The following is a 27720-nucleotide window of genomic DNA, read 5'->3' as shown; positions in this document are numbered from 1 at the left end:
AGAGGGCCCACCCCCTGAAATCCCCCCTCCCCCTCAGCTGCCCCCCCTCAGCTCTCACGGCCACCAGCTCTGCTGCCCTTAGCACCCCCCGCACAAGGTGAGTCCCCCCCCACACCGGTACCGCAACCCACCCCATCTTACCTCACCGAACCAAACATCATCCCTTCTTCACCCACCACCACCACCTCCACCACCACCTTCAACCCAGCCACTCATCCATCCTGGTTTCATTCTTGCACTCTTTTCTCTCTCTCTTTCTGTCTGAGTATATCTCTTTCGTTGTGTGTGTGTGTTTCTTTCTCACTCTCTCATCCATCATGCTTGTGGTGTTACACTCATACTCCCTCTTTCACTGTCTTATTTCCCCTCTATGTCCATTGCCCTTCCTGCATGACTGTCCCTCATCTCTCGATTGTGTGTGTTTGTTTTGTTTGTTTGTGTGTGTGTGTTTTGTTTTGTTTGTTTGTCTGGTGCCTCTTTTCCCTCGGCTCTCATTCCCTCAGCCCTGGTCAGGGTCCTTCTCCTTGTCATAAGAACATTTAGTTCTCGTAAAAATTATATCCACATATTGCAAAACCCTACAAGAACATCATCTCATATCACAGTTTGCCTTTTTTTCCCAACTAATACTGGAATTAGTTGGAAGAAGTCTGTCTTTCATTTACTGTACCTCGTTGTGTGCTTAAGCTTGTTGGCATTATTTATTTAGTTCATAGTATTTGTACTTTCAGCTGTTAATGCTTGCTGCTTTCTCACCGAATATCTGACCCGGCTTAAAGTGGCACATTGAGCATGGCACCATTTTTGTAACACTCGTTCTTTGAGACTACCAGGGGATTTGGACTTCCTCTCAGTGAATTATTCAGTGAAACATTCACAATTTGAAGTCCTCTGCTCCCTAGTCAACCACATACATACATAGCCCTATTGTTTCATGCTGACGATGAACTGATGAACTGATCTATACAGATAAGTGTCCTGGACGAACCCGGCAGATCAGCTAATCAGTAAATCAGATGAAGTGAACTCAGCGTTTGCACGCATCTACACACACACACACACACACACACACACACACACACACACACACACACACACGTACGTGTTGCTTTGTGGTTGAGTAATGATTAGTCTCATGGAGCCAGATGTAAAAAAAATTTCTCTGCAGGAGGCAAGAGAGGAGTAAAATACATTTTACATTGGGCACTTAGCACAGTGTCTGGAGATAACTTCTGTAGCAAAAGCCAGTGCACACAAAGCTAACTTTAAACTTTTAACTCCCTAAACATGCCCAAGTGCTGTTTAGTAATGTGAACCCACATTGAATCTTCTAAGAGACATTGTTTGAGGTGTGTTGTTTTAAAGTGTTTCAAATGCACAGAACATGCCAGTTTTCATAAACATCTAGATAAAAAACGGTAATATCTCCACATGTTGTAACGCATGTATTACAATACACATTAGCCATGTTTACATGGACACCTTTAATCTTGATTAGAAACGGAATAACGGCTCGGAATAAAAATTCTCATATAAACACCTCAATCGAAATAAAAAATGCCTGATCCGATCAGAATTTTAATCGGAATGAAAGAGGTGGTGTATTCTGTTCCTATTCCGATTGAACAGCCATGTATAGTCAGAGCCGGACAGGAACGGAGTACATTTGCTTGAGTACAGTACTTGAGTACAATTTTGAGGGATCTGTACTTTACTCGAGTATCATTTTTGGGCAGTACTCATGACTTTACTCAAGTACATTTGAGAGGCAAATATTGTACTCTTTACTCCACTACATTTCTATCCATAACCGTGAGTACCCCCGTTACTTCTTAAAAAAAGGAAAAAAAGAAAAATCTCGGGAAACCCTCAATTTGTTGTTTTCCCTCTCAAATATGATTGGATTGTGCAGGCACCACTGATTGGGACAGCCCTATCAGCAATCACCTTCAGCTTTCCGCCAAAGTCAACTCCATGGTCAGATTTAGATAAGAGATGAAACCATGGACGAAACAATGGATGAAGACGCAGCAGGTCCATCCCGGCAATGTGCCAACCTGTTGCCACACTTCGCCAGACTATTTCAATTTTCTGAACAAGTTAATGATAGTTTTAGCTTCAAGTGTTTCAATTACAAAATAGTATTTTGTATTTGAAATACGTATTTTAAATACATGTATTAGAAATACTGCCCATCCCCTGGCAACATGGTAAAAAGATGAAAATGACTTGATTTTACTTTCAATTCCTTTTTACATTCTCCAAGGTATTAACATTAACATTTTTCATAACTCCATGTAGGTTGTTTCTGTAAATGTAAGCACTGTGGCAGTAGTAATGCAACATTTAGAAAATGTAGGCTACTCTTGTACTCTTGATACTCAAGTAACTTTTAAAAACAAGTACTTCAGTACTTTTACTTAAGTAGACATCTGACTGTTCTTTTTAAAATTTAACAAAGGGTATCTGTACTTTTACTCAAGTAATGAAGCTGTGTACTCTGTCCGCCTCTGTGTATAGTCGGATTACCTGCTGTATCTTCTCAACGAAAAGTAGGCAACTACGGTTATTCCGATCAAAGATTCTAAAGCACTTGAGAGCACCCCTGATCGCGGAATAGAACGTACCCCGTGTAAACAGACATTTTTCAGTAGGAATAGTTTAATTGGAATGACAAAAAAACTGTCCATGTAAGCGTGGCTATTGTAATATTATGTTATGTGTATTACAAAAGTGTAAAAATAAAGTGTAAAAATAAAGTGTTATTTGTTACTTTTATTATGATATTCCTCAGGCTTTGTGTGTCTAGGTTGTATGATTTCAACGGCATGCCTGTACTTCCTCTCACTGTCATCCCTCTGCTGTTCATCTCCAAGGTAACGGCCCTCAGTTCTACAGCATGAACCGACCCAATGACACGGCAGACCACACCTAATGTTGGCGGGTCTCTTCCCTACCGCCGCCCCCCATCGGTGACTGGCCAGCCGAACCTTCCCCAGAATCCGAATCCCACCCCCGGCCCAGAGCCAGAACCAACTTAATGGAGGACCACATTACCAGAACCAAGGTACGGACCCCACTTCAATGCCACTCAGTGGGGGCTTCAAGTCCATCTCAGAACTACTTCCTTAAAGATGGACTCCAGCAGTTTATTGAACCCGTAAAGTTCTTGTTTGTTCCTCTGGAGTATAAGTATAGAAAATAAGAAAATATCATGAAAAAGTCCCCTCATTGTCATGCAAAAGGCTTAATTGGAACTTTACATCGTCTTCCTTATTTTGAAAATTGGGATCTATCTGGCCTGGCCCCCATTCCACACACTGTTCACTTGCTTCAAACGGCTGCTACAGCACACACGTTTGCACGATTGTCTTGTATCTTCATGAAGAATTGTCCCACCCCCAAGCTCTTGGGATTGGTTCAGTGCCCTTATAGACCTCTGAAGTTCGCCTACAAAAAAGAACCAAAAAGGCCATCTTTGCCTATATAAGGAGATCCAGTTGTTAATTGAAGCTAACTACCTATGGCAAGTTGCATTGCAAGTTAGCTCTGGGGTAGAAAAAATCTAAGTGTGCTTCATGTACCGGGGATCACAGTATCCACTCGAAGGCAGAGGACAAAGTGTGTTCAGGAAAACGTCTGCATTTCAGACTTTTTCATCCCTGCGAGAGTTTAACAGGTGCGATAATTTTAAATCCCCATGTTATTTTCCCATAGGAAAAATTGCCAGATACCAGATGTCAAAGATGGCAGCTTTTTTGTAGGCGAACTTCAGAGATCTATTATGGTCATAAAGAACTGCAGTTTGAATTTGCATACTGAAACTGTGATTGGTCGACTGTAGATCCAATGCAGAAATCCTCATCCATAATGTTGAGTGCAAATTTTGCTTTTTTATATGTCTCGTAAAACATAGCCGACATCATATGGACATGTTGACAAGGTTAAAACTAGATTTTCACTGGAGGGGATCTTTAAGCATAAGCATTAGTAGTTCATTTTCATGCAGATTGAAGTGATTTTGAGTTGTTTCTAGATGCTTTGTGAGCATCACAAGAGTCCTCTCTGTGATGAGGCGTTTTGCTTCAGACCTAATGCCGCGCCTTTCTCTCTGCGGTTTTGTTCATCTTTGCTTTCCCATCATCATATTTCACCTGCCATGTTTGCTTCCACGTCCTTTTCTCTCATATCTCTTCCCTTCCTCCTGCTGTCCTCTTCCTTTTGGTTCCTTTTTCTGTCCTCTCTGTCCTCTTGTCTCTCTCCTCCCCCCTCTCTCTTCCTGCGCTCTCGCTCTCTCTCTCTCTCTCCCCTCTCCCTCTCCCTCTCCCTCTCCCTCTCCCTCCCCTCCCTCTCTCTCTCTCTCTCTCTCTCTCTCTCTCTCTCTCTCTCCTCTCTCTCTCTCTCTCTCTCCTCTCTCTCTCTCTCTCTCTCCTCTCTCTCTCTCTCTCTCTCTCTCTCTCTCTCCCTCTCTGCACTCATTTCTCCGGGGCCTGGGGGGGGGTCATCAGGTCCAGCAGTGGCTCCCCCTCCCCCCCTCGATTCTGCAGATCACCTCCTCAGCTTCCGCTGATGGGCTTTGCCGCCAGGGTGCAGGAGACCAGTAAGTGTCTTCCCCCACTTGCCCCCTCTCCTAGCCCGTGCGCCGACACAACTCGTGTGTGTGTGTGTGTGTGTGTGTGTGTGTGTGTGTGTGTGTGTGTGTGAACATGTCCGTCAGTATATTATATGTATGTTGTCTTGTTTGTTTGTAGGCAACTTGCATGCATTTTCATGTCATGGTATGTCCTCATCATTGCTGTTTTGTTCATTAGAAATGTTGGTGTGTGTGTGTCTTTTTATGTTTGTAGATAACCTGCATGCACCATTGCTGCATGCTTTCTTCATAACAGATTATTGTTTCAAATAGATACCCCCCCCCAGCATGTGGTAGGACAAATTGTTTATTTGTCAGGCCATTGTGGTGTTGTCTCCTCACTGCAGCATAAAAAGCACAATTCCATGTTTGCTTTTCACCTTGCATGGCCCTCTGCCCTGGGGGAGTTTCTGCCTAAACACAGTGTGCAGCAACACTCTCGGCAGGAGAGGGCAGCTTCGTTCACTTTTAATGAGGAGCTCAGCACAGTGCCCTCTACTGGTTGTGTGCAAACATCTGCCACCTAACACAAAGAGAGGAAGAGAACTGCTCAAAATAAATTGTTATATAAATAGACACATCTGTCTAGATAATGGAGAAAAGGATTGTAAATGTAGCCACAGTCCTTTCTGTGTTTCTGTGAAGAATGGCCTTCACGCTCAGCCTCAAAGTTGCAAGGTGTAATAAGTTGGTTCTGAAAGTGGAGGAAGGACGATGCGTCTGCTGGGTGTGTAGGCAGCTTACAGAGCCCTCATGTGATGTGTGAACGGTGATGGAGTTGTGCTTCAGCTTCCATACTTCCCTAGTTCTTGGGATGAGTTGTTTTGGTGGTCGTCCTGCATGCCGAGGGGTTTCTCCTTAACCAGATGACCTTTTAACCTTCAGTGGTGATCTTTGATCAGGTGCCCCAATTGAATATTTTGTGTACATAACATGTGTATATGTATCAAAATATGCATGCATAATGTAGTGCACTGTGCAGCTTAAAAAAAGAGCTGATCGTTGGTCTTCGCTAAAGGGTACTAGTTTACCAGTTCTGTTGTGTGGTTGTATAATGACCTCTGCATAATTTAACAGAACTTGTATCCTTCCCTCTCTCCACGCACACACACACACACACACACACACACACCTCCCTCGATCCTCTCCTCCTGCAGTCTCAGACGCGCCGCCACCCCCACCCCCCGCCGACGAGCCGGTGTTTGAGGAGACCCCCCCTCCGCCACCCCCAGAGGACTACGAGGATGAGGAGGACGAGGAGGAAGAGTCTGCTGTGGTGGAGTACAGCGACCCCTACGCCGAGGAGGACCCGCCCTGGGCCCCGCGCAACTACCTGGAGAAAGGTGAGGGGGCGCCTGGCCTTCGGTGGTGATTTGCTATGGTCTAGCTGTTAAGGATCTGGGCTTGAAAAAAAAACAACGCACACCCAAACAGGTTCTGCACTGCAAAAACTGCTTATTTAATAAAATCTAACCAAGTGTTATTAATCTTATATTAAGATCAATGATATCAACTATATTAAGATCAAAAAATATAGTTAATATTGTTTTCAGTATAAAGAGACTTGCCTCCAACGACCCACATGCACTGAATTCAAGCCACAGTACAATTTTTGTAGTTGCTGTGGGAGTATTTGCTCTGCCCAAGATTTGAGTAAGCTGTAATGACTCAGTCACCCAGTGCACCTTTATTGCGACTGTATTTTGTTGGCAATTGGAATCCACCCACAATGCCAAAGGCCACCCAGGCTATTAAAATAGTTTGTAATGAATTAACAGTACAAGGACAATTGCTGGAAACGCTCTTACACATTCTGAATCTGGAATCTGTCCATCCGTAACATAGAAATCATGGTCAGCTGAGTTGGTGAACTCTTATTGGAAATAATGTGTGTGTGTGTGTTCTTCTGTGAGCGATGTTGACACGGTACTCAGCAGAAATAGATTGTGTGTGTGTGATGTGGGTAGCACAGGATATTCTGCTTCCTGTTTTTCTCTCGTATTCTCAGATAACAGAGTTTTGCAACAGCGTTTTAGCGGGCTTAGTTTTGGCCCTCTCAGCTTGCTGTAGTTTTTGCCACCAGTGAGCCCAGACTGAATTGAGATTATTCTGCAATGACACTGCAGGACATTGACTTGTAATAATCTCTCACTCTCACTCTCTCTCTCTCGTCCAGTGGTGGCGATCTATGACTATTCGCGTGATAAGGAGGATGAGCTGTCCTTCCAGGAGGGCGCCATCATCTACGTCATCAAGAAGAATGACGACGGCTGGTACGAGGGGGTCATGAGTGGCACCACTGGCCTGTTCCCCGGCAACTACGTCGAGTCCATCATGCACTACGCTGACTGAGCCCCTGACACTCACACACACACCTCAAACAGCCCCCCCCCCTCCACCCGAAAACACCTCCACCATGTCCATCTGCTGCCCACTGAGCCCCTACACACACACACACACACACACACACACACACACACACACACACACACACACACACACACACACACACAGATAAACACTCCCTCTATCCTCCTTAATTCACATTGCTGCTCCCACCATACCATCTGCTGCTTTTCAACACACACACACACACACACTCACACACACACTCTCAAAGTAGATACATGCAGATGCAGAAATTATTTACAAAACACCCACATCATTTCCTTCAATGATTCAACACACACACACACACACACACACACACACACACACACACACACACACACAGATATGTATGTACTCAGAGCTTTCCCATCCCAACCTTAAGTTTTGAGTGATGGATAACTGGAAGAGACCGTGGAGGAGTGGAAAGGGTGAAGAGGAGAGAGACTTGACTTGGAGAAAATGCTACAAACATGTTTTGCCTGGGGAACTATTTACCTGAAGTGAACTGTGAGATTTAGTTATTTCTCTATTTTTTTTTTTTCTTGTCTTAAACCGTGTACCCATGAAGTGAAGGGTGTATAGTAAAGACTGTGGTGTGTGTGTGTGTGTGTGTGTGCGTGCGTGTGTGCGTGTGCTTGGTGTGGTTGAATGCGTTTGGATATCGGTAGTTGAAAAAAAAAAAAAAAAAAAAATCCAGAATCTGATTGACCAAACCTACAGGTCATTAGGACTCTTTGGAGGACTTTTCCTTTTTCCTCAGTTTGAACTCTTGTGTATTTCTTTCTATTTCCTCCTTTTTGAAATAAGCTTGTTTGCTTCCTTATTGCTTTGAGTCGGTGTGTGGATTTGCATGCTTTGTGAAGTGAGAAGTGTTGCTGTGAACTGAGGCCGAGGAAAAGGGGGGGAGAGAACACATAGAACTCGCTATCTTATACCTCCATCTTCTCCCTCTTAGCTCTCGACCCCCCCCCCCCCCCACACACACACACACACACACACACACACACACACACACACACACACACACCCCTTACATTTCTGTTCTCCTTATCCCCAAACAATTACACTTTGTACATGACTTACCTGAGAGTGCTCTGAAAGGAGAGAAAAGCATGAACACTAAGTGGTTGAACACTAAGATTTTGTCTTCAAGCTGCTCCTAAAAGCTTCTTGTTGGCTTGTGGCTACTCATTGGTTATCAATGGCATGCATCTGCTCCATACATTTGATCAAACTGACTTTCCATTATCCAGAAACAAACGCTAGCACAGCCATGGTTAAGCTTGTGAGACAGAAACAGACAGATATTTATTTTTCCATGTAGGGGTGGTGAGAGAGTATATTCTATATGTTTATTTTGAGGGAGAAGGGAAGATATACTAAGCTATATGAAATGTTTTCTTTTGATGTAGTAGGCTGGCGGGGGGGGAGGTGGGTTATTGTTCAGGGCAGGGAGGGGTTGGGGTTTTGGCGGTGGGGTGGGTGATAACCAAAGGGTCCAACTATGACTGGAGTGCAGTGTTATATGAGATGACCTTCAGAGACGCTATAAGCCTCTTCACTCTCAGTCTTGCCCATTTCTTTACAGTCTTAATGTTACACAATAAAGTTACTGATGGCCTCTTACATACACACACACACACACAGACACTTTCACATTTAGGACCGAGAGATACGACTCCCAGAAAGAGAGGAACATTAGTTGGTGCCATAGACATGTAAAGGTTCAAGGTTGGTTGGTGTGTGTGTGTATATGTGGGTGGGTGAGTGAGTGCATGAGGTTCATTTTGCAATGCTAACCACCTTTACCTTTATCTTTATCCAGAACCACTACAGCAAAAAGTTCACTCCGTTATTATTACCATTTTCTTTCTTTTTTGGCAACGTAAAGAACTACTTACGTGCTCTTGCCTATTTCAGAGTATCCTGTGTAAAGTGTTGATATTCAGAATTATATTGTATATGATATATTGTATTGAGCATCATGTGAAGGCCCAGCAGTGATTTCATGCCCCATATACCCCCTGCCCCCTCCAGTCCTTTACTTGTATCTGCAATAACGACAACACGAGGCACAATGGATCTGGTGGATCTGGACCGAAAGCACAAGTGGACTGGGGAGAAACGGCAGAAGTGGCCGGTCTGAGAATAGACTGGATCACACACTCAACAGGGAACCGGTCTTTAGAGTGGACCAGCCCACAAAGCAAGAGACTCATCACAAAACTGACCTTTAACCGATCATATTGTTTGTTCCACGAGTCAACTGTATGACAAAGTGCACAGGGGACTTTTCTATGAGGTACATTGATGTCTGTCTGTCAGACCGTCTGTTTGTATGTCTGTGTGCCTGCGTGTTTGATGTGAAATGGCTATTTCACTGAATATGTGTGTTAAGTTTACGTTTATCTTTTTTTTTTTTTAAATGGAGAGTTTGTGGACTTGTGACTTGTGAGTCTTTGCATGTTGATTATCTTAGTGAGGTTTCTTTTTTTTTTTTCCCTCAGATTGGTGGGGACTTTTATTGGGCCTTCTTTTCTGGGCAGAACATGGCTCAATTTCTCCCCTTCCCCCCTTTGTCTCCTCACTTCCTGCCTGAATACTGAACTGTAAACAAAGGATTGACGTTAGGAAACATGCCTGTGTTGGTCATGCCCCCCACGAGATTTGAGGCGTTGGGAGAAAATACTCCTAGGACAAGACGAAAGACAAGACACACAATGTTTAGTTAAAATGGGGCCTTGGTTTTGCATTGCTGCCTTCATACCTTGAAATACAGTCTCCCTTAGCATCTTCCAGAACCTTATTACTAATGCCCTAGTTCCCATATGGATTCAAAATCCCAGCAGAGGACGTGAAAGGAAGAGTGGTGTCAGAGGCATGGTGTGATGTTCGAGGACAGGGCTGGAAGTGAGCAAGAGAGAGAAGTTGACCCCAGTTTAGTTTAGACCCTTTTGAAGTGACCAGTTGGCCCCCTAGTGGCCCAAGCCCAAAACTACACACAGCCCTCCCCTGAGAGCACCAAGGCCCCATCCAAAGACAACCCCCCCAACTTCTGTACTTGAGTCCAGGTGAATAAGGCTTGAGTTGAAGACCAGTCCATAGGACATGGGAATCAACTTAATCCAAGAGGAACAATGAAAAATAAAATCCGTTGGAAAAATAAATCTGACTCCAGCTTTTTTCCTCCCCTTCTTTTTATTCATGTGTTTTTACAGTAGAGTTAGAAAAAAATTACAGAATTTATCAGTAAGGACACATGCCAGAGGGTTCACTTTAAACATTGGTACTTTAATTGTGCCGTTAGTCTTATTCACACAGAGGTTATACTGTATGGTTAGTTTAACAGATTTTTCAGCTACCAGACCTCTATGATACAGGTATACCCTTAAGAGAAAATTCTCATCATTCATCTTATTACAAAACTGATTTTAAGATTAACATTAAATATTGCCACAGTCTGATAACTGTTTACAAATGTGTTTCTACGTATAAATTTGATTTTAAATATCTTGACATGGGTTTTTTTTAAGCTATTCTCAAACGTCCTCTATTAAGAGAACGTGTTCTTGTTAAGGAAATATACATAGAATTGTGCAGTGTATTAATTACATACAGCAGATAGAACTGTAAAAAAAGATTGCCCTAAACTACGTCATCTTGATAACAAGTGTCACTAGTACAAAAATCATTCTCTATGCAAGTATTTAATATGTTCATGAGTGGCTATATTTCATACACTTTCAATAAGCCAGTAATTTCTTCCAGTAAGTCATATGGTAAAGAGAGCTGTGAGGAAGCTTCACATTTTTTTTTTATCACAGGCCAAGCATTTATCTGATTACCCACCAAAAATACACTCATTAGGCCTGTTTTGAAGTTGTTACCTTTTTTTTTTTTTTTTTTTTTTTTTAAATCTTTTGTCTTATTTCCATCCTCTCTTTCCACACCAGTGTAGCTTGGGGCAAAAACAAAAGCATTTCTTTACATTTTTAAAAACATCCATTAATAATGGACAGTATCTCACTTCAGAAAAGATTACTTTTTTTTTTACATCAAAAATATCAGAAAACAACTTTTTGTCTTTCGCTTTGATATTGCTGAGATGGAAAAGAGGGAGACCAAGCGTCAATCTACAGTCGGGACACAACCACTCCTTGGCTCACCCTGGCTACTGGCTGACACCGCTTTTTTGCGGCACAGAAAATAATTGCAATAACAAAAACAATAACTCAGACCACCACCAGACAGGAAACAGGAACGGCTCTAAAGGAAATAGAGGGGCTAAAATATTGTAATTTTACTGCACTCGAGTGGAACTCAGCAGAAAAGTGGTTTCCGTTCGGCGGCAACGCCACCGTTCGTCTCTGCATTACAGGTTGCAGATCTCGGTCTCCACCACAAACTTGTTCTCGAAGTGGCGGATCTTGTGGCAGTCGAGCGCTTCGCGCTTCTGCATGCCTATGGTTCATGACAGACACAGAAAACAGAAAATTCTCAGAAACATTTCGATGTCAGCGGTTTTGCTGTGCATGGTTCATGGCAGTTCAGGCAAGGTTATTATGGACCACATCAGCAATATGTATCAGAAAATAAACAAAAACCACACAGTGTAGCCATGTGAAAGACAAGCTTAACCCAGATAGGTTTGTGTGAACCCCGTTACAGATGTTAGTTGAAAAGATCTCTAATAATAATGCATGCATTATGTAAAATAACCCCATCTTAACCATATCTATGAACAGCAACCAAGACATTTAAGTATAGTGAGAATCTACATATTCTTGCCAAGATCGATTCTTCTTTATGCTTGTGTGATCTTTAAAAGCAACAATATTTTGTATAAATGGTTGGGGGACTAGTGAAAATATTAGCACCCAATGTCCTTGTAATTTTACATGCGTAAATTGTAACACTGTCTGTTATGCACTAGTCAGTGTTTCCCATACATTGAATTATTTGTGGCGGCCCACCACAATATCAACATTGACCACCACACAATGATTTTCCTGGTTGTACTAAATTGTGCTTAAATCTGGTTAGAATCATAACGGCGCTGCAGTAATTTGTTAAAAACTGTTGCATTCGAGTTAATTCTGCAAACCTTCCACCACAAATAGAATTCAATTCTGTGGGAAACACTGCTAGTTGTATTTCTTCCCCCTGGGTCAGACACATGTAAGATACAACCACAAATTGTGTGCGTGTGTACTCACCCATCACAGTATCTCTCCTCTGCAGCTTGTAGGTGTCCTTGCCCTGGCACAGGCTGTTGATGAAGTAGCCCAGGGTCTCCACGTTGTCCAGCTTGTCCGTCACGATCATCTGCTCGTGAATCAGGTAGGACTGGGGCAAGTAGGTGCCCGCCTGGAGAGGAAAAACAAAAACAAAAACAAAAAACAAAGATTTAAACCAGGGGTCTCCAACCTTTTTGGGAATGAGGGCTACCTGAAGACCCGAAATCATATGGAGGGCTACTCATTTGAAACAAACATACCCTCACCCCTTTTTTGCGAGGGTAGTCCTCCTAAATAATAGGCCTATGTGATTTTTACTTTTAAATTAGCATGGGGAATCTAATCCAATTTTTTTTTTTAACAAAAAAAACAATATTTTTGTGCAATTAATAATTTGGGTTACAATTTGTACCCAATTTATACCCACCCACCATTATGAATTCAGGGGTTGTTTAAGTCCTGATTTCAGTGGACAATTCGGTTTTAACATTTCAATAGTAATCGCCCATACCACCCTAACATATGAAAACTCCTTTTAAAGTTATTGCACACCTGAAATCTCTCCATAATCTGACAAAAAAGGTCATGCACAGTCCTGCTCAGTCATGCATGCCACAAAATTTTAAGCGCTATTATACGGCAGTAGCCTACGGAGGAGAAAAGGCCTGTGAGCTAAAGCAATTGTTTTTCAGTCCTTGAACAATCATGCAAGAACCATATTTGACGAACATGGAATGGCCACAGAACTTTTGCAAAGATATGTTTCCATTGGCTACACCAGACGAGCAAGTTTTTTCCCCCTTTACTGTCTATGCATGCGAGCAGCGTGTATGCGCTCCGCTTCCGTTGTTGTTTAAAGATTAAATGGGAAACGGATTTGGAGCCAAAGGCTAAAATGTAACGCAGCTACAATTTGTAAGGTATGACCAATATTAATTTAATGTTACAGATGTATGGCTACATACATTCTTAAAATGGTTCTGGTCTAGACTTAAATATCTATTGAAAACTTCACAATGGAGCGTGTTTTTAGAGCGTGATCTGCAGGCGACCTGTTGGCTATTTTTAGAAGGTGCGCTGGGGGCGCCTCATAGCCATCCCGCGGGCTACCTGGTGCCCGCGGGCACCGTGTTGGAGACCACTGATTTAAACTAAGGGCAGGCCGCAGGTACAGTAGGCATAACCTGTCTGACTGAAGGTAACATTGAATGTGAGGTGTACACACACACACACACACACACACAGTCACACACACTCTCTTCTGTCCCCTCAGAATATCCCTGTTAACTTGTGACTTAACTTTGAGCACTACAGAGTGTTAGCAAGGAGGCTAAAACAGGTGCTCGCCATTTGGAAGTGAGATTTACACTTGTACCTGTGTCTGCCTGGTTCAAGGACACCATCAGGCACCATGGAGACATGCACACACAATGTTTTCACACTCATATTGATACATACAACAGATATACCACAGGCGTACACACACAAACACACTTTCCTGAATGAAGTGAGATCTGCTGACCTGATGCTATGATATTACCTTAATATTGATAAGCAGCTCCAGGAAGTCTTTTGGTGGCATGACGATGGACGTGTTGAGAGGAATCACATAGCATTTGTTCAGGTTGAGGTCCAGATAGGCAGTCAGACGCTGAAGGAGTCCAAAAATATATTGCAAAACAGATTTAACAATAATGAATATGGATCTATGGCCATAGAGTTACTGCAAAAATGATTTCACATAGTTAGAGGCCTTGGTTAGAAGCATATGAATGAGAAGTCATGCCCCAAAATTTTGAGTAGAATATAGGTAAACCTGAAATGGTGCCATGTCACCTTTCTACTCCAAGAGCTTAATTTTAAGACAACTATGTGAAAACGACATATGCTACCTACAACATGTGTGTGTGTTTGGGGCATGTCTAGTGCTCCAGTGTTAGGGGCAGGTCTGGTAACACTCCATAATAAGGTGCCATAATAAATAGCAAACTAGTAATTACCTAACCCTTAGTTAATATTTGTTAAGTTACTAAAATATCTATTTGGCACAAGTTAATATTTTTTTCCATCATTAATTAAATATTAGTTGTTTGCATAAAATCTGTATGTTAATGTTTTAGCAAATCTATTAACTAATATTGTATTAATATATGTTAATAGTTAACTACATATATTTTTTGGCACTAATTAACAGTTATTTCTTACATCATTTAAATGTTAAATGTTTGTTTACAAACTATATGCTAATATAAAAGTTAATGACATATTATTTATCTAGCTTTTCTGATTAGCTTTGTGGGGAATTTATGGTTTATGGCTTTATGGTCTTGTGGGGTGTATAAGGCACCCTGCTGCCAGTGGTTGGTTGTGTGAGTTTGCGCTCCTCTTCTTCCACTTCATCTTTATTGGATACCTTTGTGGTTTGCTGTCCTGTAATTGGTGACTCTCTGTCTAGTCTTTGAAAATAGTGTACTCTTTTCCTTTGGAAGTACTATTTGGTTGCTGCTTGAATTTGGTGAAATTCAGGGGAGGGGGGTGTAACAGAGTTAGAAATGTAGTTTAGTGTTTGTATGTGATTTTCGCCGTAATTAAGCAGCTTTATTGAGATTGGTGTTTTGGAGCCCCCTTTGGAGAAACGCTATACTGCAGCTCTGCTGTGTTTTGTCCTTGTATTGTTGCCATAGCCGATCAGAAGCGGTATGCTTTGCATTGCGTAGGTTGACTGTATAAATCATAGACATAATATACATAGACGCCGCATCGACCGCTGCTCCCTACTAGCGCTGACGAGATTTGGAGCCGCCATCTTGGACCGGTCATCCACTCCACTCAGTGTAATCTGTTTGGCCGGTGCAATGAGCTGTCAGCACACTTAATTAATCATATCTCACTGAATACCGAACAGATTTTCACGCGGTTTTTTTTGCTGCAAAGGTCATACATGTAGCTATGATACAGGCCACATTGTTCGAAAATACAAAATACAACCAATAGTACGGTAATGTTAAATCTTACTTGTGAAAAGTAAATCCCCCGAGTATGGTCCGCCGATTTGAGCAGGAACATGCTGCACAGTGCTGTCATCTTGTGTTTTCTGCTGCAACGCAATGAGGAGTATGACCGGTCCAAGATGGCGGCCGCATTTCTTGTTTCCAGCAGCCAATGCGGTGTCTATGTATATTATGTCTATGGTATAAATCACTCCCCACTTTGTTTTAATTTTGTAACTGTAAAATGTTGTTTAAGTTGAAAACTTTGATATACCACCTGTATTATGTTACTTTACATGTATTGTTAAGATTTGGGTGCAATTCTAGCAACTTAGAGAATGTTTATTAATGTTTTCATTATGACCACGAGTTCATACGGAGTCTAACGTGACTAGCTGTAAACTTCGCTAGCAACTTTCCATGCATTCAGTGTAGTTTAGCTTAGTGTGCATGGAAAGTGCAATTCAGTCTAGCAGGAAATGAATGTACATTTAGTTTAGCATTATGTTTATGCATTACCTTCGTATGGTCTACATCTGTGAGTGTTTAGTTAGTCTCAGAATATTAATAAACTCGTTCTGTGCACCTGAACATTCCATGTTGCATGTCTCCCTTGCTAGTTGGGACAGTGATGGTGTAGGAATGATGCATGTAATATAGCCCATTCAACTACTTGTTGTTTTGTTTTAACTTTTCCTAAAGGAATAAATGTGATAAGCCAGTTTTGGTCTCAGTCCCTTCACCGTCTGACTAGTTATATATTACTAATATATTAATAAAGCTTAACCAACTTTATTATAAGGGTCCCCCACGCTTATAGCTGTATACTACTAATATATTAATTAAGCTTAACCAACTTTATTGCAAGCGGTTCCGGCGCCGACAAGAGTGGCAGCATGTCAAGGTAGCTTCGTGTTTTTTTTTTTTATTTCCCCTTGGGGATCAATAAAGTATTTATCTGTCTATCTATTGTAAGTGTCGTTGTCAGCCAGAGATATTGTGATGAAAACACCTAATTTTTTGCTTTTTAATTTTTAACTAGGTGGCGCTATACATGAAATGAGTGGTTATGGAATGGGTTGACATGGCCCCTTGAGATCAACATACAAAAAAAAAAAAGGTCCTCCTAAACCCTACGGTTTTCGAGATATTCACAGAAAACTGTGTCTGCCCTACCCTCCTTTCGGGGGGTCCAGTCCAGCGGGGGGGCTACAGATCAAAACGAAAAACGATGGTTCCATGCTATCCATGTGGGGTTACATGCCCACCAAGTTTCGTGTACCCCGGTCTTTCAGTGTCCCGGGAATCATTGACGGAAATTTGGGCATGCGAAAAATAAATAAATAAAATAAAACAATAAATCTGACTAAACCGCTTCGCTGCACGGCGGTCATAATACCCAGCCTGGGGTGAACCCAGCCTGATCTGCCCGCTATTTATTTTTTAATTTCTTAAAAGATTGAGCTTGGTCTGATGAAAGCCAGACTAGCCATGGACCTCAGTTACACAATGCAAGGGAACATGAATCAGCCTATATTTGCACGAACAATAACGGACAAAAGCTCTTCAACTTTGGCCCGTTAAAATGTGTATGAACAGTCTAGCGACGCATTTCATCAAGGCCCATTTGGACATGTCAGTTATTTGCACCACTGGTTAGATGTAAAACAGCATTTCCTTTCAGACTAGGCTACTGTTACTTAATTTGTGCATTAACAATAACGTTTCAGACTACTGTTACTTAATTTGTGCATTGACAATAAAGTATTACATGAACTAAAGATGACTAAAATCTTATGTAGAAGAAGAAACATTCACAAAAAATCCATCCATCCAAAAATGACCTTTGTTTTTGATAGCTGTTGAAAACGGCATGGAACTGACAGAGATGTTTTTGTTTATAAATACATAAAAAATAAATAAATAAATAACATTATGCTGATACCTTTTGCTTTTCCCAAATATGATGTAGCCTACAGGTGTAAGTGACCTTTCATCAATCCAGTTGCAATGGATGAACTGTGATGAACTGCCCTACTTGTGATTGTTTAGAGATTTTAAAGGTTTTATAACAATGCTACATCTTCTTTGGCTATTCTACAATCTATTCACCTTTTCAGCACCAGTAGGCTACTTTCTGTGCAGCCGCACACACACACTCAGGCATGCCAAACAAGCATACACAAAAGTTTCAAGAGTGGGGGATGGAGTAAAATATGGAGACAAATTGAAGTGTGATTTATTTTCGCGGAACGGATGTACAGGACTGAGCGGCGGTCATATTTTGTACCGCTATGCGGTACATCTAGTTATGGCACCTTATTATGGAGCGTTACCGCAGGTCTAGTGCACTATTGGGGCACAGTGTACTCACCCTGTTGAAGTCATGGACGATGTCAGCGGGGTCACTGTTGCTGAACTCGGGCACAGGCACATTGATGAACTCCACCTCGGCGTCCTCCAGGATGCGCACGGACTCCTGGATACGGCGCAGCGGAGCGGGCAGGTCCTCGGGTACCATCACCTCCTCCTCCGGGATCATGTAGTCTTCCTCCATGTAGTCCACACCGCAGAAGTACACAGGACCCTCCTGTAACAGGGAGGGATAGAGAGAGACAAAGAGAAAAAAAAAAAAAAAATGACAGAAAGAAAGAGCATAAAGAGCCCAAGTTGTCCCAAATCTTCGCTGCACAGTGAAAGCGGATATTTCATTAATTCATATGGTCGTACAGGACTGAAGCCAGAGATCTGGTAGCAGTACAGAGGCTGAGAGTACATAAGCATAGAAAGTTCTCTAATCATAATCATGAGTAATCAGAAGAAGTGGCATAATCGGCTATGTTTACAGACACATTATGGACTAACTATTGGACATGTTGGCAATATTTAATTTAAGTAAATTAAATTGCTCTATGATGATAAATTATCATCAATTTAAATGCCAGGCAACGAGTGTCCCATGTATGAACTAAAGCCTTCATGTGGTATATGGGGGCACAGAGCTGACAATGATGTTTGCAATTCGCTACATACTGTAAGCATTCCGGGTGACTTTCATCAAGCTGGTTATGATACCATAGTGCACAAAGCGGTTATTTAGGTAAATGGGGGCTATTCTGAAGAATTAATATATTAAGCTAAGTGTGTTTCATAACCTGTTACGGTATTTCATAGTTTTGAGTTTTCAGCTTTGTTCTACAATGTAAAAATGAAAGAAGAAAAAAAAAAAAACACAGACCCATAAAAGTCTAGACGTTTCAAAACTTTTCAGCAGTCATGTGAACCGCAAGGTTGTTTATTTTAAAACCTCTTCCTTACTAAAAAAAGATTACCGGTATTCATCCATAAGCTCAGCGATGATAACAGATGCTTAAAAACAAAACAAACAAACAAAAAAAAAAAAACGCACAAGATAAATTTGCCATGACTTATTTAGGCCTATATAAAGAAATAGGTCTGTTGGCATCAGCAGCCCTGACACAAGTAATTGAGTCGTACAGTGAATGACTTATCTGATTAAGCCCAGTCACCAAAACTGTTGAAATGTTTTGAGTAAAGTTTTGAGAATGTTAAGCGTCTCAATTTTCCTCACACTCACATCTACCTGACTAGTCAGCTTTCTGCTTACTCAGTTGGGCTTTTCTTCAAAGAATATTTTTTTTTTATTATCAATGTTACATCAACATAGCAATAAATCAAACTGAATTGAGCCTACTTTGTCCAATTTATACCCCAGTCTCATTTTTATTTTATTGTAATGCATCTATTTGTTCATTAATTAATGTATTTATTAACTGGGTCTGTGTTTGATATGTCTTTATTAGGGCTGTCAATCGATTAAAAAATTTAATTACATACTCTGTGATTAATCTAAATCTAAATTAATCGCATATATAATTTTTGCTGTGAAAGTATTTTAAATATTTAAATTCAAATGAATTATTGAATAATCAGCATTAGTGACATTAAAGTTCAAAAACTCTTCTATTATTATTTTCACTGTTCAAATAATGGTCATACTAATCTATGATATGACCTAATATGCTGAGGTAATCAATTCAAAAGTGCTTCGGGAAGAAGTTTTTTTTTCACATACAAGGCATTTCAGGCCACAGATATAACCTAGGGGACACAATAAATTAACACTCCCCTGAATGTCAACACTATTTCTTTGCATTGATGTGCAACTTTAGAGTTGACAAACTCCGGTGACATTGTAGAGCGCTTTATTTTAACCAACACTTTATTTTTATCATCAGGCTGTTTTTTAAAAGTAAATGTTCCAATCAATGATCTAGGCAGCACATTTTCTTCTCTCTCCTTCATTTTACAGTCTAATGGTTACCGACTAGAATGGCTCTGGGTCAAAGGTCATACGGAATCGATTAATCTGCGTTATTTTTTTTTAATCAGTTATTTTGACAGCCCTAGTCTTTATTGCACAAAATAAATAAATAAAACTGAGTTGAAGCTTCCCACACAACATGGATGTGAATGTGAACATAGCCTTTGATTGAAGCAGGTGAAGATTATTATAAACCCTGTGGGAAGATCCACACAAACCTGATGGAGATAATCATACTCATCATCACCACCACCACCACCTCCACCCACACTCAGGTGGGGTGTCATTTCTACCTAAAAGGGGAAAACCTTACAATTACCACCTGGGGAAATGGTTGTGGCACCACCGTAAGCAGCAGCACCGATTCATGAATGGCGATTGTGTGTGGGTGCGTGGGGGGCAGACGGATGTGTCGGTCAGCTCTGCTCTTACCGGCAGGAAGTAGTACCTGTACAGGTATGCTCCTCCGACCACTACCCCGGAGAGCAGCAGGGCCAAGCCCAGGAACATGCACCAGCACCAGGACCGCGATTGCTGGCGAACACGCACACCCTCCTCCACATCCTAGAGAGAGAGAGAGAGAGAGAGAGAGAGAGAGAGAGAGAGAGAGAGGATAAAAAAAACTTTGGATAAAAAGTTTTTTATCCAAAGCGACTTACAGTAAGGTCAGTTAAGTTAAAAGAAGTAGAACATATGATGATCTAGGTCCAAGCAAATACAGAGCATGAGGAACCTTGTTTAAGATTCAAATATCAAGTCATGCTTCAAACCCAAAACCTCTGCATCACAAGACGAATGAGTTATAGTCAGAGAAAACAGACTGGTTGTGACTGACTTTACAACATACCGTGGATTTCTTTGAGACAAAAGTATAGGCCTAAAGATAAATCTTGTGTGATTTTTGTAAAATGAGACAGAGTAAAAAAACTGAGGGAAATTGGAGCCAACCAAGCCAAAACCTTTGAGAACAAAATTGAAAGCAAAGAAAATCAATTACAGGCAAATGTCGAACTCATTCTCGTTTGTTTACTTGCTTTACTTTACTCAATGACTTACTAAGTGAGCTATTACATGATCAGAGTATCAGCATAAGAGAATGTGCCTAAGAAAAAAACATGGACTTTCATACAGCAGCAAAACACACACTAGGGCTGTCACTTTACGTTCGAAAATCGATTGCACAATCGATTGGACCAAACAACACAAGTTTCGAAAACTAAAACAGGGAATCGATTTTAACCAAATATAAAATAATTCCGAAGTGCAGAAAGCATTGCGAACGCTAAAAAGAAAATTACCACCAATTTTACGCACCGGGAACAGCTGTTTCAATCAGCTGCTATGCTGCTCGTGTTTTGCCAAAAAATGGAGGACAACGCGATCAACCTGTGCGACATGTAGAGAGACGAGTGATGGGCCCTAATAACTTGAGGAGTTCGATGTGGAAGTACTTCGGATTTTTGGTATATCAAACTATGGAGAAGAACAAAGCGGTAGGCTACGCAAACTGTGCAATCGAGTTCTACGTAGGCGAAATTTGTTTGACATTTCTAATCGTAAACACAGACACAGCTAGGTTGAAGCCTGCAGTCATGTCACTGATGTAATGGCAGTCCACTCGGCTTACTGGTTTTCGAGAATGTTGCACTTCTGTTTGTCATTGTGCACGAAACTTCACGCCAATAAATCCGAAATATTGCTGGCTTGCGTCTACAAGCGCCCTCTTTACGTTGGTCCTGCAGTTGTTTGTGGATTGGCCTATATTTGGCGTTGAAAATGGAAACGTCTTTAGACATAAAAAATCGATTTTACAATCGATTCAATGAACACTTATGTCTCAAAAATCGAACAGGATTTTTTCACAAAAGTGACAGCCCTAACACACACTATAAAAAGTGTGGGATTCGAACCCAAAGACTGTTACGTGGTAATCACTGAGCACTGAACTATGGACAAGCTCACAATGTGAGGGTTTGTGTGTGAGTATAAAGTAACATGGATGTAGATAGTCAAAATGTATGTAATTATTTAAAGTTTGGCAAACACACATTCACACATGTCCCAACGAATGTTGTAATGATTATGCATGTGGATCTTGCATATCCATATGGACAATCTTTCTCTGCTTGGATCCCTAATGATTATCATCAACTTATTAACTACAGTTGGCTTTATGAAGTAACACTCTGCTCTTCATAAATGTATGGAGCATGGGGCATACTGCTGCTTTTATTCTAAAAAGGCAACGTTTTGATTCTCTCAACAGATCTTCATCAGACAAATAAGAACTTATTTGTCTGATGAAGATCTGTTGAGATCGAAACGTTGCCTTTTTAGAATAAATAAAGTATTTCTTGGAGCCCATATACAGTGTGCAGACCATCTCCTTCTCCCTCTCTGGCACCTGTTAATACATATTTTGGATGTGCGCACACGTTTCCACAAATGCATACTGCTGTCTGACATGAATGGTGCAGTTTGCTACAGTATTTCTGTCCTAAAGTTGCACATAAAGACTCAAGGGTCCCATTTTTGACAGACATCTTCCTTGCATTCCACAGTTCTTAGGGGGAGCCGTTTACTCCCCAGCAGATCTACTACTGATCTGGTGCAGATCCATGCCAGGCCTGTTTGGATGCCCGCAAAGAAATTAGGTGGTACTTGTGACTTATCTTTATTGGCATTTTTCTCCATTGCAAACAACGAGCTGCGGGGTCTTATGTAACGCATGCGCATGGGCGGGCGGGCGCACACACACACACACAGCTAATCCAGCCTTTCATCCTAGTTGCCTTGTTTGACCTAGCCGCTGATCTAGCATAGGCTGCGCGTGCTCCACAGCTAGATTATCTACCCGTGCTCAGCATGTCATCTGGCCATTTGCCTCCTGTCTTCCTTAAACAGATGCTTTCTTTACCCCACCATCCGAGTTCCTCCTCCATCTTGTTTCTTTCTCTCTCCCTCCCTCCTACAAACTCGACTCCTTCCCTCTCCTCATCCTCGATCTCTTTTGGTTCTGCTCTCACACCACCTCCTGGCCCTCCCAAATCCAACTTCCTCCTCAATCTTGTTTCACCCTCCCTCCTACAAACTCGACTCCTTCCCTCTCCTCATCCTCGATCTCTTTTGGTTCTGCTCTCACACCACCTCCTGGCCCTCCCAAATCCAACTCCCCCCCCCCCCCCACGCTCCCTTCTCTTCATCGCATTTGTTTGTTCCTCAGCCCACACAGTCAAACTAGTGTGTGGGCGTTGATGAAGGACCTTTGCAGCCCTGTCCAAAGTACAACAAGGGGAGAGAAGAAAAAAAAAAAAAAAAAAAAAAAAAAAAATAAAAAAAAAAAAACACAAGGAGAGGACTTCCCGATTGCTGGTCACTATATGACCTTCAGTCTGAACACCCTTTAATAGCACAGGCGTGATGGCCTGTAAACAAGTCCAGGGGGTGACGGTTTCGCTTCAACTTTGAGAAGGGGTTAAGGAATGTCAATATTCAACAAAAACAGAGCTGACAGGGCAGAAGTGACTGGAGTGGAATGGGCGATCCAATCCACCTCACCAAATCCAACAACTGGCTTCACATAGGTCACCCATATACTACAACTGTGCTTCCAGGAAAGTCAGGCTTTATGCAGATCAAGTGAATTATTGCTACATATGTGTGTGTTTGTTGACGGAGGTTGGGGGCATTTTGAAGGCCGTTAGCACAGCTATTAGCACACGATTTGCTCAGAACAAAGGATTTGTTTAGGGAGGAGATGCTGGCAGGGTCATATCTCTCCCTAGAGATAAATTGGAAAAATCACAAACACACACAATGCAAGACTGATGAGAAAAACGTCTGTTGGTAATAGGGTGTCTTGTGGGATGGAACAGAAAAAATATTATCTGGATTTAACAATGCTGTGCTATGTTATGTCTGTAATGAAACTTGTAAGACTACAGATGAAATGCTCAATAATGTGAAAATGTAAATGTATTTGAGGTAATCTAGGCCTATTTACAGTTTTATCCTCATTGACGGGAAAAGTAAAAACAAGACATTTCTTGGCTAAAAAGTGGAAGCTCGACACACGGATAGGGCGATTCTGAGAGGAAGTACCGACTTTCCTCTTGACAGCAGTGAGCATGCACACAAAATTAACCTCCCTTCACTAACATGAATACCACCCCATCAGATCTTCAGTCTTTCAGATGTTCAGTCTTCCATTTTGTATATCACGTGGAGTAACAATTTTATTTTCCTTCTAACTGAATTACAGTGAAACAATATAACGATACATTTGTGTCACCGCTATGATAATTGTCGGCAACAAAAACAACTCATGCTGGTATTGTTTAGTGCTGGCAATAACATGCAATAACTACCTCATTCCCCAGACACGGTCCCCATCTCCTCTGTCTCTTTCTCTCCACAATGGAAAACCTCTTATGAAGGGAGGCAAAATCCCTTTGCCCAGTAAGCCAAGGAACTTCATCGCTTCCAGGTCACTAGGTTTACCCTTTTATGAATTCTACAAACAACAGACAGCGCACAACACCACATCGCTCACGCCATCAGCTTGATTTTGCAAAGGTTTCTTAATTTGCATATCTGCCAATCTGAAAGCCTAATTTACTACTGATATGACACAGCCAGACTATCTACAGTGGTGTTTTGGGAAGAGGGAACATGTCTGGCACCAAGACGATGAAAATTTGCCCGCGGATTGCGGCGAAACCCACCAGAGACGAGACTACATTTCCACCCACAACCTACTCACAAGAGCACCATCTATCACCATAACTTTTTTTGGTTGAATCTTCACAACTAGATTGAGCGTGATCTTCGAAGTGTCTGATTAGACATTTCCAGCTCAATTGAGTTTATAACTGGTCCCAGGTCCCAACCAAAATTACCACCTCTTCTCAATTATGCCAGATACACACATATTACAGGTCTTCAACTGTAAACAAGATACAAAGAAACAAACAGGATAAACAAAATACAACACTGTAAATCCCCAAGTAACCTACAGTCTGCTAACCTGCAGAGGTCTGCAACAAAATGCGGGTATTGTATGTAGCCATAACATCAAGATAGCAAGATCTCAGAAAAGACTAAGAAAGAGCACACACACATTTACTCTTCCTGTTTAAAAACTGCCTCAGAACTATGGTTTGTGTAACCATGAAACAAGCATTGCATCAGCATTCCCAGGTCCCCAGGGTGACGAGCCATCTTGTGGGTGGTGTGTGTGAGTTTGTCTGGGCGTGCAGAAAGAGAAGGAGAACGAAGGAGTGTGAGAAAGAAAGACAGAAAGAAAGAAAGAGAAAGAGAGAGAGAGAGAGAGAGAGAGAGTTCTGAGCTAAAACATTTAACTCACAACACAAGCAAGCCGATACATGCCGCGCTGTATGCTAGCTACCTACCTACCCACACACACACACACACACACACACACACTAAGCAGAACAGGTCACACAGTACAGGGCCTTAGGCTTCCTTGCACTCACAGTCCTCACTGAATCATTCAGGCAGTAGGTTTTGCCTATAGCCCTGTAGTGTTTCCAATGCATGGGCTGTGCTGGCTTGGGGTTGACAACTCCGGCTGACTGAGACCTCTTTGTATGTCATAGGTGAAAAAATGCGGAAGGCTATATCTGTGCTTAGACTACTACAATTAAATAGCCTGCCATTTACTGTATTGTGAAACAGAAGTCAATATCAAGCTTTTGTTTTGCATATTTAGGTCTGTTTGTCCATCTGTATGCCTATACTTCATTCTCTCTCTCTCTCTCTGTCAATCTTTTGATGGAAATAGACAGATATCTGTAGGTTTATCGGTCATCATCCTCTTGTTCTATCTCTCTCCGACTAACTAGTGGGATGAGGCAGAAAAATCCCTTCTGCCGGCTGTTCGCTGTTGCCATGGAAGATTAGCGTGTAATCTCACACTTCACGTTGACTTGTAGACCTGTCCGAAATGTGCTTAGGTTGTCCTTACCTCTCTTGGCCTGCACATCCCTAAGAATCTGCTCTCGTAAGCCATTTCACTTCCTCGCTTTTCTCCTACATTATGACCCATTTTTACTTTCTCCTAAACTCTTGATCAACTGATTAAAGGCATGGGTTACTGTATGTATACAAATACAAGCACGCACACACACACACCAAACACACACAGGCCTTACACAGTACGTCAAGCAAGGGAAAAGTCTGCCTGAAGTTATCAGAAACTTTTAAAGTATTTTCCAATCTTAAACAACCTGGCTTGTGCCTGAATTCAGGCACTATGCCAGAGAACTTTAAGACCTAGCTACAATCAAACATACTACCAGTATGATCGATGTCCTTTCATCTTAGCAACTTGGTTTTTGGCTGAATAATTTTTTAAGAATGCTCCGCCTAGTTCTGGACTACACCAAATAATTGCTCTCAGCGGCAAAGTCCAAATGACACCATGTTACACATCATTGTTTTTCTTTCTGTTCAAAAGGACATTGAAATAGAGGGCAGAAAGAGTAGCCAGTGAAACTACCAGGTGGACCTTGCTAAAGGGCCAAGTGACGGAATATCACATAATGTCCTGCAGTCAACATAACCCCAACAGGTTATTCAGGATACCCATTAACATAAGGACATGGTGGTTTAGATATTTTACTCTGTACTCTCTAGCTATCTAACAAAAAAACATTTGCTTTTCAGTATGTTTAAGAACCGAAACTTTATAGAGGAACACGGTTGTTTCAGTCTCAGTCTCAGTCTTAGAATGCACCCGTTTCTCAAAACATTCGCAGCCAATTTGAAGCGGAAGTGGTTGCAAAGCTCCCACGAAAACATCGCCTATCTGAGATGTCGCAGAAACCCACCAAGATCTTATTTACTCATGATTCACACTGCATTTGTCATCAAATTAGCAACGACGCCTAACCATCCAAATTGACACCATTTCAACAACAGATGGTGTCTTTTCTCAGGGCTCCACGCAAGGACTCATGGAGTCCCAGAGATAGACTAACAGAAGACAAGGATGTGTCAAAGTCTGACACCTCGCTCGATTTATAATCACTTCACACTTATAGACCGCTGATCGCGTATGCTTCGCGACTTCCGCATTTCCTTCCAAACGATCCCAAAAGGCGAAGAGAAAAGGAAACATGAGCCGCAGCAGTCAACTTAATTGGAAGTTAAATTTATAGTGCCTGAATATATTAAACAAAACACATATACTGACATATATACAACCCTATCTAACTTTAGCCTTCGCAATAATCTCTACTTTTCAGATTAAGAGATTTCCCATCGCGGAAACAAGGAAATATTCCAAGGGAAGCTTTGAACATATAACATCTTTAAATTGTGGTAACTTAATGTTACTAACTCAAAGTACACAATTGCCTTTAGATAACATCAGATTACCGCTAATCATACATATTGTTTCGCAGCAAGTCGACATGTTTGTCAACAATTAACGTTAACGTTAAGAACTTCCCTCAGTGTTTCAGCAACTGAGAGACTGAGTATGTTCTGTGGTTCTGAGCAGTCAGCCATTTTTCTTATAGCGTCGGATTAGTCAAAACAGACTGTGTTGGACGGAGCAGGTCAAAACCGGGCAATGCTACAAACCTTTCGTATGTAAAGGTTTCGTAGTAGGCCTACGTTGCATTAGTTCTACTTTGCATAAAGTACTAACACGCGTGCACTAAATAATTTCGTCTCACCTCAACTCGAAAGACGAAACCACAGCTCAGTGTAATCGACACTGTTTGGAGGCCCCGAATTCATAAAAACAGCGCTCGCCATTTGTTATTCAAATAGTGGCAAATGCATTGCACGTCTTAAATCAGCAAGCCTTTAATACCACGGTTATGGTATAGCCACCGAGAATACCTGGATCTCAATCACCCCCTCGGTTTTCAGTTTATCGACAGAGTTGAAAGAATAAAATAATTAACGTTAGATTTACCCTTTCATCAGGTATCAATGCCTCCTCCTTCCCATCTTTCTTCAAATCCTTTTGACCAAGAGCAGCGTTAAACGTTAATTTCACCATTGTGGAAAAAATATGCGAGAGAAATCTCTCCTCGTAGGTCGACCTCCCCTGTAAGTACCCAGACTAGCAATGACGCATTTTAAACGCAA

At 41.6% G+C, this 27720-nt stretch overlaps 2 protein-coding genes and 1 long non-coding RNA gene across 4 annotated transcripts in view; 2 read left to right on the top strand and 1 right to left on the bottom strand.

The window, feature by feature from the left end:
* Positions 1–10191, top strand: part of abi2b (abl-interactor 2b) — a 19488-nt gene extending 9297 nt beyond the window's left edge. The window contains 7 exon segments of the mRNA XM_042080725.1: positions 2877–2908; positions 2910–3023; positions 3025–3067; positions 4509–4537; positions 4540–4600; positions 5791–5976; positions 6810–10191. Coding sequence (XP_041936659.1) covers positions 2877–2908; positions 2910–3023; positions 3025–3067; positions 4509–4537; positions 4540–4600; positions 5791–5976; positions 6810–6985 — 641 coding nt within the window. The 3' untranslated portion in view covers positions 6986–10191.
* A 103-nt stretch (positions 10192–10294) lies between these two features.
* itm2ba (integral membrane protein 2Ba) lies at positions 10295–27709 on the bottom strand. 2 transcript variants are annotated; one of them, XM_042080729.1, is made up of 7 exons: positions 27545–27709; positions 20029–20160; positions 19815–19889; positions 17626–17841; positions 13802–13912; positions 12241–12391; positions 10295–11485 (listed from the first exon to the last, which is right to left on the bottom strand). In XM_042080729.1, the coding sequence occupies exons 1-7, from the start codon at positions 27629–27631 to the stop codon at positions 11397–11399; spliced, it is 861 nt and encodes a 286-aa protein (XP_041936663.1). In that variant the 5' UTR covers positions 27632–27709; the 3' UTR covers positions 10295–11396. The 2 variants fall into 2 exon arrangements, with proteins under 2 accessions (XP_041936663.1, XP_041936664.1); XM_042080730.1 differs by lacking the exon at positions 19815–19889.
* On the top strand, positions 14123–17903 carry LOC121698544. Its single transcript, XR_006026792.1, has 2 exons — positions 14123–14207; positions 17593–17903. It is a non-coding gene; the product is annotated as an uncharacterized LOC121698544 (long non-coding RNA).
* Positions 27710–27720: the final 11 nt, after the last annotated feature.

The sequence above is a fragment of the Alosa sapidissima genome, chromosome 23 (assembly GCF_018492685.1).
Source record: "Alosa sapidissima isolate fAloSap1 chromosome 23, fAloSap1.pri, whole genome shotgun sequence".
Classification (NCBI taxonomy): domain Eukaryota; kingdom Metazoa; phylum Chordata; class Actinopteri; order Clupeiformes; family Clupeidae; genus Alosa; species Alosa sapidissima.
Note: the sequence above shows the minus strand (reverse complement) of the source record. Positions and strands in the feature narration are given on the sequence as shown.